The sequence below is a fragment of the Pithys albifrons genome, chromosome 6 (assembly GCF_047495875.1).
Source record: "Pithys albifrons albifrons isolate INPA30051 chromosome 6, PitAlb_v1, whole genome shotgun sequence".
NCBI classification, from domain to species: Eukaryota; Metazoa; Chordata; class Aves; order Passeriformes; family Thamnophilidae; genus Pithys; species Pithys albifrons.
In genome coordinates, this window is record NC_092463.1 from 17,751,137 (window position 1) to 17,763,715 (window position 12,579).

At 38.6% G+C, this 12,579-nt stretch overlaps 1 protein-coding gene across 2 annotated transcripts in view; it reads left to right on the top strand.

Moving 5' to 3' along the window:
• NRDE2 (NRDE-2, necessary for RNA interference, domain containing) overlaps positions 1-12,366 on the top strand; it is a 30,722-nt gene extending 18,356 nt beyond the window's left edge. For both annotated transcript variants that reach the window (XM_071557681.1, XM_071557680.1), the window contains exons 9-14: positions 1,720-1,895; positions 2,578-2,964; positions 4,102-5,030; positions 7,186-7,324; positions 9,262-9,333; positions 10,000-12,366. In XM_071557681.1, coding sequence (XP_071413782.1) covers positions 1,720-1,895; positions 2,578-2,964; positions 4,102-5,030; positions 7,186-7,324; positions 9,262-9,333; positions 10,000-10,125 — 1,829 coding nt within the window. In that variant the 3' untranslated portion in view covers positions 10,126-12,366. The remainder of the gene's footprint in view (positions 1-1,719; positions 1,896-2,577; positions 2,965-4,101; positions 5,031-7,185; positions 7,325-9,261; positions 9,334-9,999) is intronic.
• Positions 12,367-12,579: the final 213 nt, after the last annotated feature.

Here is a 12,579-nt window from a genome sequence, read left to right on the forward strand (position 1 = left end):
TTCCCTTAAGACCCTTTCATCATATTGGTAGATGAAGTGGGATTGTTATTAGGTCATAGTTGCCTCAAGGATACCTAGATTAATGATTCTATTTCTAGAATCAAATTTCAGTTTCTTATGCAAAGATATAGTATAAAGAGGAGGAAAATCTTTCCTTTGTGATGCAGAAAATTAAGGAATTTCATTTTCACTTGGCTGGGGTGCTTCTGGGTGAGCAGGGATGCGGAAAACTCCTCCCTGCTGCTTAGTCTCACTTTGTCTTCTGGTCTGCAGTGCTTCCCTTCATGTCAGGGGCTGCTTCTCCATCAGATAAATCTTGAGGGAAGCAGAGGGCTGGAATGTATCTGACCAAAGATGAGCTGTCTCTGCTTTTGCTGTTCCTGCTGCTACAGCAACTCCAATGGGAGCAAATTTGGTTCTCCTTTTAGTAACCGAAGGAACTGAGAGATGATCTTGCACTTCCCTTGTCCCTGAATTCAGATGGAATTTCCTTGGCCCTTGGCTGAGGTCAGTAGTTCCATTGCTGATGGCTATAGACTCTTTTTTTCACAAATACACTGAGAAGATTTATTATAAAGAAGAGGACCACTGCCAGTCTTGGGCAGATCCAGCACATACCAGTGCTTTTCTCCATGTGTGTCAACCCCAAAAGTTCAGGTGTAATCTACAGTCGAGTATCATCATTTAACCTGTCAGTTTCTTTCAAACTTCGGTTAGAGTGTGGAAGTGCTGTAATTTTTCATAGAGTTGCTGACTAAGGGAGACGCTTTTGATCACAAAACCCCAGGATTATAGAAATATAAAAATACAGAAAAATACAAATGTTGCAACCACCTGTTTGTTTTACCTGAAATTTAAGAACTGGGATTGGGAGTGTTTCACCTAGCTAATGGCAAATGTCAGGATCAAGAATGTGAAGGTGGTGTAGAAATGACTTGATTTTCATAAAATAGTTCAGGTAACCCTCAAATTTGGAGGACTACCTTTTTCCTCAACAACAAGAAAGAAAAATACCTGTCAGAAAAATCTCTACAAGTTTTCCCTTAGCCTACAGGTGCTCATCAGTTTCTGCACAGAATTAATACATTGCTGTCACAGGAAAAATATGCAAATTTTATCTAGTAGTCCAGAAATACTATCATAAAAGTGAATGTGGTTAAGCCCTTCATTTTGTCTGTGTGTTTAACTACATGGGTTGTTTCAATTGTTCATACCAGGTATTTTAAAGCAATATGGCCCAAGCTTGTTTTGCAATGTTTAATTTTAAAGTACTACTTTTTATATAGAGTGTTTTTCTAAAAATGTTTTATGCACGTGAGTATTCATAGAGCATATTTGAGATTTTATGCCCAGGTATGAAGTGAATTACCTAAATTGTGCAAAAAGATGATTGCCCCTTGCTGTTGCTTGCAAATGGCTGTTGATAAAAGTGATCCACAGTCTGTCAGTGTTTTCTTTTCTCCTCTATGAGAAGGTTTGAGTGCTGACACTGATTCAGAGCTTCTAAAAGTTTGGAAACTTCCTACTCTTTAGAGTTGGTGTCAAAACCCAGAACTGTAATGTGGAAATTCTCAGCTCTGTCTTGTGTCTGTTTTATTAACACTGTTGTATTTGTTTACATTGTTAAAGTAGTTCAATTTTATGTTGTGTCTGGCCTTTGGATTTGGAGGTTTAATTTTTCTTTAATAATTTTGTGTGTGTGTTTTGGTTTGATTTTAGATGATGATGATGATGAAGAGATAGATGAGGATGAAGAGATAAAGGATAAAACTCTCCCCAAGTGGCATATTTGGTTGAATGTTGAATATTCCCGTGAAGCAAGGCATTGGTTACCTTGGAGGCCAGACAAAACCAAAAAGGAAACTGAAGAAGACTGTGAAGATCCAGAAAGACAGGTCACTGTGATATAATAAAACAAGGGGAGACGATAAGATTAATTAGCCTTTAATTTGAATTTATTGTCAGTGGATATGTTAGAAGAGTAATACTTTTCTCCAGTTGGAAGAGAGATCTTTTCTTGGTTTGAAATTCAAAATTTATCTGAGGGTTTGTGCTGAGACTTCCAAAATCCATGGGAAACTCATGGTAAACTTTGGAAAGTCTGCAGGCAAATAGTCTGTCTTTGCAGTTCTGTGATTCCTGTCATCTGTGGAAATGTCACAGAAAGCTCTGTTTAAGATGTGTGCATTAAATAAGCAAAGAGGTTTTTGCCTTCAAGTCAGATAGTTGGATATTTTTTTTCCTTCAGAAATAGTCAGAGATTAATTTTCAAATAAAAATGTGTTAAATGGCCTAAGCAATCGTATCTTTCAGACCTTCATTGTGTAAGTTTCCTGTGGAGGTCTTTGATGCTCAAGGGCAAAGAAATCTCTTCTTAGCAAATTTACAGTCTGATTGAAGAACTAAACTGCTTATTTAATTTGTCTCTTTTTAATTTGAATGGCATTTTCATACCACTTAATAGTAATTCTAAATCTTACGAACTTGAAAAGGGTCTTTAATGACATAAGTTACAGATTTGCTGCTTTTATTTGATTGCATAAATTAATGGAGTTTGTTTTATTTTGGCTTTTTTAGGTGTTATTTGATGATCTTGGACCATCTTTAATCCGTCTTTCTAATCCAAATCTTCAACGTCAGCTATTATACTCATTTTTGCAGTTCCTGGGAGTTCCATGTACAAGTAAACTCTTTCCTTCCAGTCTCTACATTGCCATGGATGAAAATAACATCTTTGACAATGTGCTTTATGATGATAAACCGCTGACTTCTGTTGATTTTCCACTTTCTGGATTCAACAGTATTGGTCATATGGACACGATCTTACGACGGAGACATCAGATAGGCCACTGTAAAGAAGGAGAGGAGTTCATACAGAATGTTTTCCATGTTCTGTTCCAGATATTTACAGGAAAGGAAAAATCTAACCTCTCCATTTGTTGGTTACAGTATGAAATATCTAAGGTAATGAGGAGTCTGCATAGAATGACTTCATGATGTGTGGTTTCTTCTGTGTTAATATTTATATTGAATTAAATATTGGTCTTGCAGGACTAGGTGTTCAAATCAGGAAATGCCAGTTAAGATTGCACTGAGGGGAAAAAAAAAGCAAACCAACAAACCCATTTCTTCAATACATGTTACACACTGGCATAGCAAAATATTTTGTGAAGTTTTGGATAAATGTTATTATATGATACATTGTATCCTGGACAGGAATGGTTGGAAGTTATTTTTTTACAGTACAAAGTGAGTCAGCCAAGTACTTTTACCAAACTGTTAGACTAACTGTGTAATTTCCAATACCATAATACAAGCACCTAATCAAGAAACTTTGTACTTTCTATACAAGTTATGTTGTAGTGTTATTGAAGGATGTCACACCTTATCACTTGCCCCAACCCTGGCAGTGTTCAAGGCCAGGTTACACAAGGCCTTGAGCAATGTGGTCTAGTGGGAGGCGTCCCTGCCCATGGCAGGGTGGGTTGGAACTAGATGATCTTTAAGGTCCCTTCCAACCCTTAATATTCAGTGATTCTGTGAATATGGATTTATTCAAGTAAAACTGTTCTAATAAATGCACACAGAAGGGCAGAGAATCCAGGTTGTCATCCTAATGCTTAAGAAAGTTTGGTATTGTGTTTCCTTATGGATAAGATCCCTGTCTCTTACCTCAGCACTACCTGACCAGAAGATCTGTCATGTAATCTTCCCATGCAATCTCCACATTTGTCTGTTAACACGTTCCCCGCTGTGAAAACCTACTTGAGTTTAGTTGTGCTAATCATAAGGTGCATAATTTATTTTCCTGTTTTCAATCATTACAGGTGAACAGCATTGTGTTTGAGCAGTTGGCTTTTTAAAAGAGTGAAATTTGATATTACTTAATGTCAGCAGCAGGAGTAAGAATGATAAGCCTGTGTAATTTGGCTGTATTGAAGGGAGCTGACAACAGGCAGTAGCAACAGATCTGGCTGGTGGTGAAATATGGAACACTATGAAAACAAAACACAGTAATGAAGTGAAAAACTGCTGCATGGTTTTTTAGTCCTTTCTTCTTCCACCTCCCTCAAAATTTGTTCTGTTTATTTTCCCCTGCAGGTAGTTCAATGTCTCAAAGCAAAAAAGAAAAAGAAGCTAAAAGCACAAGGGAGGAAGAGTAAAAGGTTGGCCAAGAATTTCCTTAAAGCACCTGACAACCGAAATGACCTTTCTCTCTGGAAACTCTATGCCTACCTGGAATGGCTGCTTGGTAACACAGATGATTCCAGGAAGGTGTTTGACACAGCTCTTTGCACAGCAGGGACAGGAGGGTTGAAGAGTGCCCACCTCTGCAGCCTCAGCCTGCTTTATGCTCAGCTGGAAGTGGAACTGCTAGAAAGTATAGAAGGGGCTGTTACATCACGTGCTGTTCATATATTGACCAAATTGACTGAAAGTGGACCATATGTGCCCTACAGTGGACAGATGTTATCTGTGAATGTCTTGAAGGCTCGTAAAACATATGAGCATGCACTGCAAGAGTATTTAAGTAAAACACCAGTTTCTGATCAGGATCGGGTCAGTGATGCTGATCAGCTGGTTAACTTGGTTGGTTGTTATGCACTGTTCCAGTATCTGACTGTTGGGATTGATGCTGCAGTATTAATATATAAACAGGCTTCAGAAAAACTTGAAGCTTCTGGTCCACAGAAATGTGAAAAAACTGGAGAGAATTTTTGCATTCAAAATTTTCCCAGTGCTCTTGAAGCTGTCATACTGCTGCATACAAATTTGCTGAGATTCCACATGAAAATTAGTGTTTATCCTTTGAATCCTCTGCGAGAGGCACTGACAGAGGCTCTGAAACGGTATCCTAGCAACCAGTCTCTTTGGAGGTCATACATCCACATCCAAAGGAAATCTCACAGTGCTAGCAAAGCACGAAGATTTTTTGATAATGTCACAAGGTCTACTAACTCTTTGGAGCCATGGCTGTTTGCAATCCAAGCAGAGCAGATGAGAAAAAAACTCACAGAGAAAGTCCAGAGGTAATATCTTGCAGCTCCTTACAATATGCTTTTTTAAATCTGTTGAATAACTTAATAGGAGAGCAAATGCTGTCACAATTCTCATTTTGCAGATGAAGAAGCTGAGCTAGGGAAGGTTTTTTTGTTCAAGGCTGAACAGGGAGTCAGTGACAGAATCTTGAATAGAATTAAAGCCCTAGGGGCTATCCTCATGTCCTTTCTGCTGGACTAGACTGTGTATCACACTGTTTGATTACTTGCCACTGGCATCAGGGTGCTACACATTGCTTTAGATAACTAAGCCTGCACAGGTGGCCAAGGTAGACACTGTGAGTTTAGAAACTGCTACATTTTAATACTACAGCAATAAGGAGTGTAATACAGAGCTACTGTGCAGTTTGTGTCTGAGCTGGCTGCCCTACTTTACTGCTGGATCACAGAACACAGTTGTGGCTGACCTGTTTCCATAGTGAGTCCCTGAGAGTTTAGTTTTCATATGGGGCTGTTACTAGGTAGAAGAGGCTGGAAATTCCATGAATTCTCAGTGTGCTCAGATTTTTTGCTCTTGAGAAAGGAGGAACAGACAGGAGATGTGGGGAACGAGATACGTGTTCCTTCTTAGAGCTTAGTCTTCTTTACTGTTGTTGACTCCCTTGTTGGAGCTACCCATCCACTGCTACCTACATATCTCTAATAACATGGGCAGCTTGGTTAGTTGTGTCTGCACATAGCGACAGACATTTCTAGTAAGGTGTTACCTGGAAGTCTGACCTAGCTGTAAGCTTACAATATTCACACTTGGTGAAATTACTTAATTACCAGTATACTTTGAAATGAGGGACCATCCATATATACAGGATAGTGACATTCCTGAGCTGTCAGTCTATGTCATCCTAAATTGTAATGAGAATTCTACAGCCACCAGATGTAAAGGATTGTAATTCAGTTTACTGTTAATTGCAGATTGACACTATGACAGATTTTCACAATTGTTACTGAAAACTGATGTTAAAATTCCAGAATGATGATTTTCTCTGTGATGTTGAGTTCCTTTCCAGATTTTTTGCTGCTAGCATACCCTTTCCTGTAGATTGTATTTGTAAGGGACAAACTGGATGCTGCAAGAGCAGAGCTGAACTACTGCAACAGGGAGATAAGTGGCCTGTCAGTCATGCATAAAACCAATGTGTTGTGAAGTTTTGACAAACTAAGAAAACATCTGTGCTATGTGGAACTATTTCCTATTCTGGCTTGTATTTCTGCTTGTTTAAGTGCAAGGAATTCAGATGAAGAAATGAAGAGGAAGGGTAAAACAGGAACATACGTAAGTCAGTGTTAGGTACAAGGCTTTGAAGGACTAACTCCATGCAGAGTAGATTTCATAATTTTGCCTTGTGGCCAAGATTAAGATGAGAGGACAGATTACCTCAAAGACCCTTGAAAAAAGAGGCAATGAGGAGCCAGGTATTAACAGTGAGTGGGACAAGCTGGCAGGCTAAGGGAGCACACACAGACAGAAATGGTGTTGCCATGAGAGCTCCAGGCTGTCTGTTCAAGCTCAAGCATCAAAAATAAGCCAGTCTTTATGAGCTGTAAATGAAAATCAATTCTTTGGTGAAAAATACATACCTGCTTTTGTGTTGTGCCTGGAACCTGGGGGGTTTGAATCTCTGGGTGAAAATTACTATTGTACTCATGGTTGAGATCCAGAGCTGTAATTTTGGCCAAGACCAGTCTATGGCCTTAAAAAGGTGACAGGGTAGATTTGAATAAACTTGCTTGGGCATCAGGACATCTGCTGACCCAGACTTGAATCTGTTTTGAGATGCAATGCCAAGCTTAGAACAATAAATGATCTTGAATGAAGATGTTCTAAGATCATACGATAGTGGATTATTGTATTCAAAAAGAAATTATTTTTGACCATGCTTAAAGAATTTTCACAAAAAAATATATTTTTTTTTAGCTAATTTTCCTTTTTAGAAATGTGTTAATTATATTAGCAAGTGCTAAAAATACGGTTTATAACATTGAGAGTTTGTACCATGAATTCCAAAAAACTGGCTGTATACAGTGCTGCAGAGACAGTACATTGTTCTTTACCCTCCTTTACCTGGATGTGGTCCCTTAGCTTGGGCTTAAAGGACTGTTGTTTCTTCCTTTCTCTGTGTTTCAGGGCAGATGTCGGTGAAGTACATTGTACTATTCCTGAAACTGGATTAACGAATCGGATTATAGCTCTGTTTGAACACGCAGTCCAGAGTGAAAATGGTACCCATTGTCCACTGCTGTGGAGAATGTATTTGAGCTTTATGGTAAGAAGAAGACTCAGTTTTGGTTTGTTTCACTATATTTGGAATTCTCATGAACACAGATGCAATACCATATAGAAAAATGAATACTAAATGCTGCCATGCAAGGTGATAGATTTGAATGGTAATGCTTCTCATTGCTGGGAATATTAAGGAAAATGTAATTCACATGGATTAGGAGTAATAGCTTCTGACAGTGTAGTCTTAATATAGATGCAGGCAGGTTACTGTGTCTGTCATCTTACATAGATAAAAATATGTCATAAAATGTCAATAGGTGGATTCCACCCAGTTTTAAAATATAAAGGTAAATTGTCAAGGGAGAAAAACTTAAGAGAAAGTAAATTGTAGGGACTTACATTTTATTATTTTTTATTTGAGTAAAATCAGCAAAGATGAATTTTATTTATATTTTAGTCCTACTTTGTGCTTCTGTAAGGAAATTACGAGGTCTTTCATGTTTCAGTCAAATCTAGATCCTATTTTTGGTAACTTCACAGAATCACAGCTTTCACTCTGTCTTGCTGTCTGCACATCCAACTCTTACGTCAGCTGCTTACTTAGGAGGATCTTACGAGAGACAGTATCAAAGGCCTTACTGAAGTCCAGTTAGACAATGTCCACTTGTGATTGTTCAGCCTGGAGGAGTGAAGGGTCCTGGAAGATAGTTTCAATGTATAGAAATATCTTGTAGAGATATTCAAAAACCCAACTGGATGTGTTTCTGAGCAGCCTGCTTTTGCTGACCCTGCTTTGATCAGAGCGCTTGGAGCTGATGGTCTCCAGAGGTCCCTTCCAACGTGTGACTGAAAAACGCAGAGGTGAAATGGTACTGAAAGCTCTTTGCAGAGCTGCAGAAGATTCCTGTGCAGCTCTAGGTTTCCAGTGAGTAGGTGAAATGCATTGCTGTTCCAAAAAATGGAGAGACCATGTGGCACTTATGCCCTGGCCCAGTTACAAGGTGGTGTTAGGTCAAAGGATGGACTCAGAGGTCTTTTCCAACCTAACTAATTCTGTGATTCTGATTGCACCAGAACAGCACGAGTTTCTACAACCAATGAATCAATAATATGAAAAAGAATTTCTAGATTTCAAGACTTGAGGAGGAACAACTTGCTCATTTTTAGAAGCAGTACTGATATAATCGGAACAAAAGTAAAAGCGAACTCATGATTGAAGATCTCTTCTTCAAAGATCACAAAATGTATTTACAGTATTTTGAAATCAGTGCTTTTTTAGATTTGCCATAAAATACCATTTGTTAAGTTTTTTTTAAAGTACTTCAAGATTTCTTCCCAGAAATTGTCTAATTTTTCTACCTATAACTGGGATGACTGAAGCTAAGGAGACTGTTGACCTCTGCTGCCTTTCTCTTCTGAACTTCATTTCACCACAGCTGTGTGCTCTGTACTTGTATCACGTAGTTAAAGGGATACTTTGAGGAAGAAGTTTTAACTCTTTCCAGACAGATCCTAATTTGACATACCCATTTTTGTATGTAAGGAGGTTCAGCCTTACCAAGCTGCTGAGTAAGAACATGTATGTGAGCGATCTCTTCTGTGCATGTACCCAGTGTATTATCAGCTCCACTGTACCAAAGATGCTCTTGTGCAGTGTATGTGTAGCATATCAGGTGTATGTTTTGGTTAATAATTTGCACTCCTGCAGTATTATCTGGGCAAAGGTACTGACTTCAACTGCAATACTCAGCAGAGGGTCTTTCTGTGAGTCCTTGTTCTATTACCTGTAAAGCCCTGAAACTCATTAAAGACCAGTAACCAGTGCATGGGACAAATTGCACCACAATATATAGTAATAGCGATTCCTCAGCAGAAGAATTCTGAGCTTTTCAGCAATCGTTTCTTTGTCTCAGAGGTAATTGTTTCATTATTTCAGCTATTAGGGCACGGAAGTGTGAATGTTTTTTTTTTCTCACACAGGCTTCACTAGGAAAAAAAGAAAAGAGTAAAGGATTGTTTTATAAAGCCCTTCAAAACTGCCCTTGGGCAAAGGTAAGCACAGAAAACATGTAAACCTGTCATCATATTCTTAATTTATGAAGTTCTGTATTAGAAAAGAAAAGGTTAGACTTTAGTAGTTGATGTAATGAGTTATGTGCAAATGAAAGGAGTTTTCTGAGGAAGTACTGTTAAGGTTTTTTGCAAATAAGAGATCTATCTGAAATGGAAACACGGTTAGCAGTCAGTGCTGTTTTGTGTTTCAGGACACAGAGGTGTTGCATTGCATTTAGACATGGCAGTTACAAATCCTGTGTGATCTAGAAGTGATTGAGTCTTTCAGACTATGTTTTATTATGAGCATAGTAGTACCAGAAATATATAGGCAAATAAAAAATTATGTAGTTAAAAGGATAGAAAATTATTGAGGACCACCTGCAACTCCTCAGGCAATGTCTGTACATGCTGCAAATGCGCCAGTGCCTCTTGACCTCCATTTTATCTTTTTGAATGAAGTTATTTAGTAGGAATTGGACATCAGTTGATTCACGGTATACTTGGGTGTCACTGTAGAAGTACTAATTCTGTTTGTCTTATTTTAAAAAAGTATATGATATTTCTTATATTCTTGCTACAGAGTTGTTGCCTGTCTATGTACTGCTTTATGTTTCTTGCTGTGATAGCAGGCTGGCATAGCAAACATTCTTCTTGTCTTTCCAGGTACTCTACATGGATGCAATAGAATATTTCACTGATGATCTGCAAGAGACACTTGATCTGATGACTGAAAAAGAATTGAGAGTGCGGGTACCTATGGAAGAACTGGATCTACTATTAGAGATTTAAAAAAGACTGGAAAAGTGGAGAAAGTACAGAAGCTAGTTCCAAAGCTAACAATTAGACCATTTCTTTTCATACAGGAACTCTGGGACTTGGGTACTGTGTACTTCTTTTTAATTTTATATAAATTCATACCAGAATGGAGTTCTGCTAGCTGCAAGTATTCTAGAATCAAGGACTGCATTTTGCCCACAAAAATGGATCCATTTATCTGGCTCCCACAGAATTATACCCTCTTTAAATAGCCTCCTGTTGAACATTGCCCACATTTCTTATGCTATTGTTGGAAATTACATTCCTAGGGTTTAGTAGAGGTTCAGTATATGCCAACTATGGTTTGGTGAGCAGCACAGGAAATAAACATCTGCCAAATGGATGCTCCACTATCCTCCAGTTGGCAACTCCAGTGATTTCCCTCAGCTTGGTATGTGTGTGTGTATATATTAAACTGCCACATCAAACAGCTATTACATCTGGATGTTCACAGCGAGCAAAAGCTAAATCTTTGCTTGAGCAGACACCTGTTTTGGACTTGTATTTCTAGGCTTTGACAGATGACCATCTTAATACAAATATTTATGAAAAATATACCAGAATATTTGAAAATTCAAAAGGAACTTGTTTTTCATTTATTAATAGAATTGTGAGCCTATTGAAAATGTGTTCATGATGCAGCTTTAAGCAGCTCACTTCTAAACAAGTTTGTGTAATTGATTACTGGCTTTTGACCCAAATCCAGGCAATCCTTGTAAGAGAAGTAGAGGTCTGGTCTGTACTGAATCCTCATCAAGTAAGGCAGAGGAGGCAAAACATGATCATTTGGTACCTTCTGTTCCAGGAGTCTTTAGGTGAGCTGCTAGAGAAGTCATGTGAAATATGGCAACAACTAAAGGATACAGTTATGTTAAATACTTACTTTATAAGACAGAATATGATGGAAAGGTGGAAAAGACTGTTCAGCATCCCTATACTTGAGACCTAAGAACTCAGAAATTGGATCTTCATCTGAAAAGAAGGTACCTGCAGTCACTGAATACCCAAAACTGCTTCAGATATTTTTCAGGGAAAAACTAATTGTCACTAACAGAACTAAAACAACTGGGATCATCCAGCTGGTGAGATCTGATTACACATGAAACTACATCTGGACAAAGCCATGCAATGTGTGGCTCAGGTTTGCCTGTAGCACCACAATACGAGATAGAATACATTTTAGTTCAGGCTGCACTTCATTTATTCCTTTCTAAGTTTATTTTAAATATTACAGGGAATATGTATAATTTTAAGTGGCATTACAGCAGTTCTGAAGAGCTGTTTTATTGCTGTAGTTGCAAATCATGCTGGTTTTGTGAAAGTAATTGATTAGGCTGTGAAAAATATGGTTTTTTTACCTCTGTGCTGCTTAGAAAAATGACAGAGTTCCTGAAGTAGAAGTTACTCTGCATCTGAACAGTAATATCGCAAATTATGCCTCTGTTTCTGTGTGCTTTCCCATCATATCAGAATGCCATTTCCTCTAAAGCCCTGAAAGGGCCATGGAGAGGGGAAAAGCTTCATTATGCTCCTGCTTAGAGTCAGAGAGCGGCCCAGGTTGGGAGTGACCTTGAAAGATCATCTGGTTCAACATTTTGTGGGACAGGGAGCCTAGGTGAGATCTAGGATGCTCTCACATTTGAAAACTTCCAGTGATGGCAGCAATTGTTTTGGTCACTTTTCTCTTCCTTGCATCCTGCCCTCTGAGCCCTTTCGTTTGCACAGCTTCTCCCAGTTCAGCACTCATGCTGCTTCCTTCACTTGGGTGGTCAGAGGGTGCTCACTTCCTGCAGCTTTCCTGATCTTTATTTTGCCTTGATCTTGTGACTCGAGTTTGGAAATGTTGGTGAAAGTGGCAGAAATTAAATTCTGCTGCAAAAGAACTGAAATTTCAAATGTTTTTCAGTTCTTGTGGTGGCAGCTGTGGTAGCAGCACAGAGTCCTTGGATTTCTTAATGCAATGCAGCTTTCCTTCAGGGAGCTGAACCTTTCTTTGTGGCTGTTGCTTCTAGCCAGCATTAACAGCTGTGTCCCAGATAAAAAGTGCCTTGCTCGCCGCATGTCATAAAGCTTTTCAGCCCCTCAAGCAATGATGAGAGCAACTGCCACGATTAGAAAGTGCTAAAAAATCCTTGGCTTTTTGTGACCTTTCCAAGGAGACAGATCTCCTAAGGTTTGTAAGAATGGGTAATAAAACTTGTTTTTCTGTCTTCAGAGGAAAAACAATTCTATTTCAGGGTTTCTGTCATCCAGATTAAATAAAAGACTCCATTCATCTGTAAGGTTTGTTTTTAACAATGAGCCACATAATTTTTACATAGGAAAACAAAATCTCTTGGCCCTGCTGCTACCATTGTTGTTACAGCACTGGCAGTTATCAAAGGCATTGCTCTTGTGTAACTCTCCACTCTCTCTTACTGGTTAAGT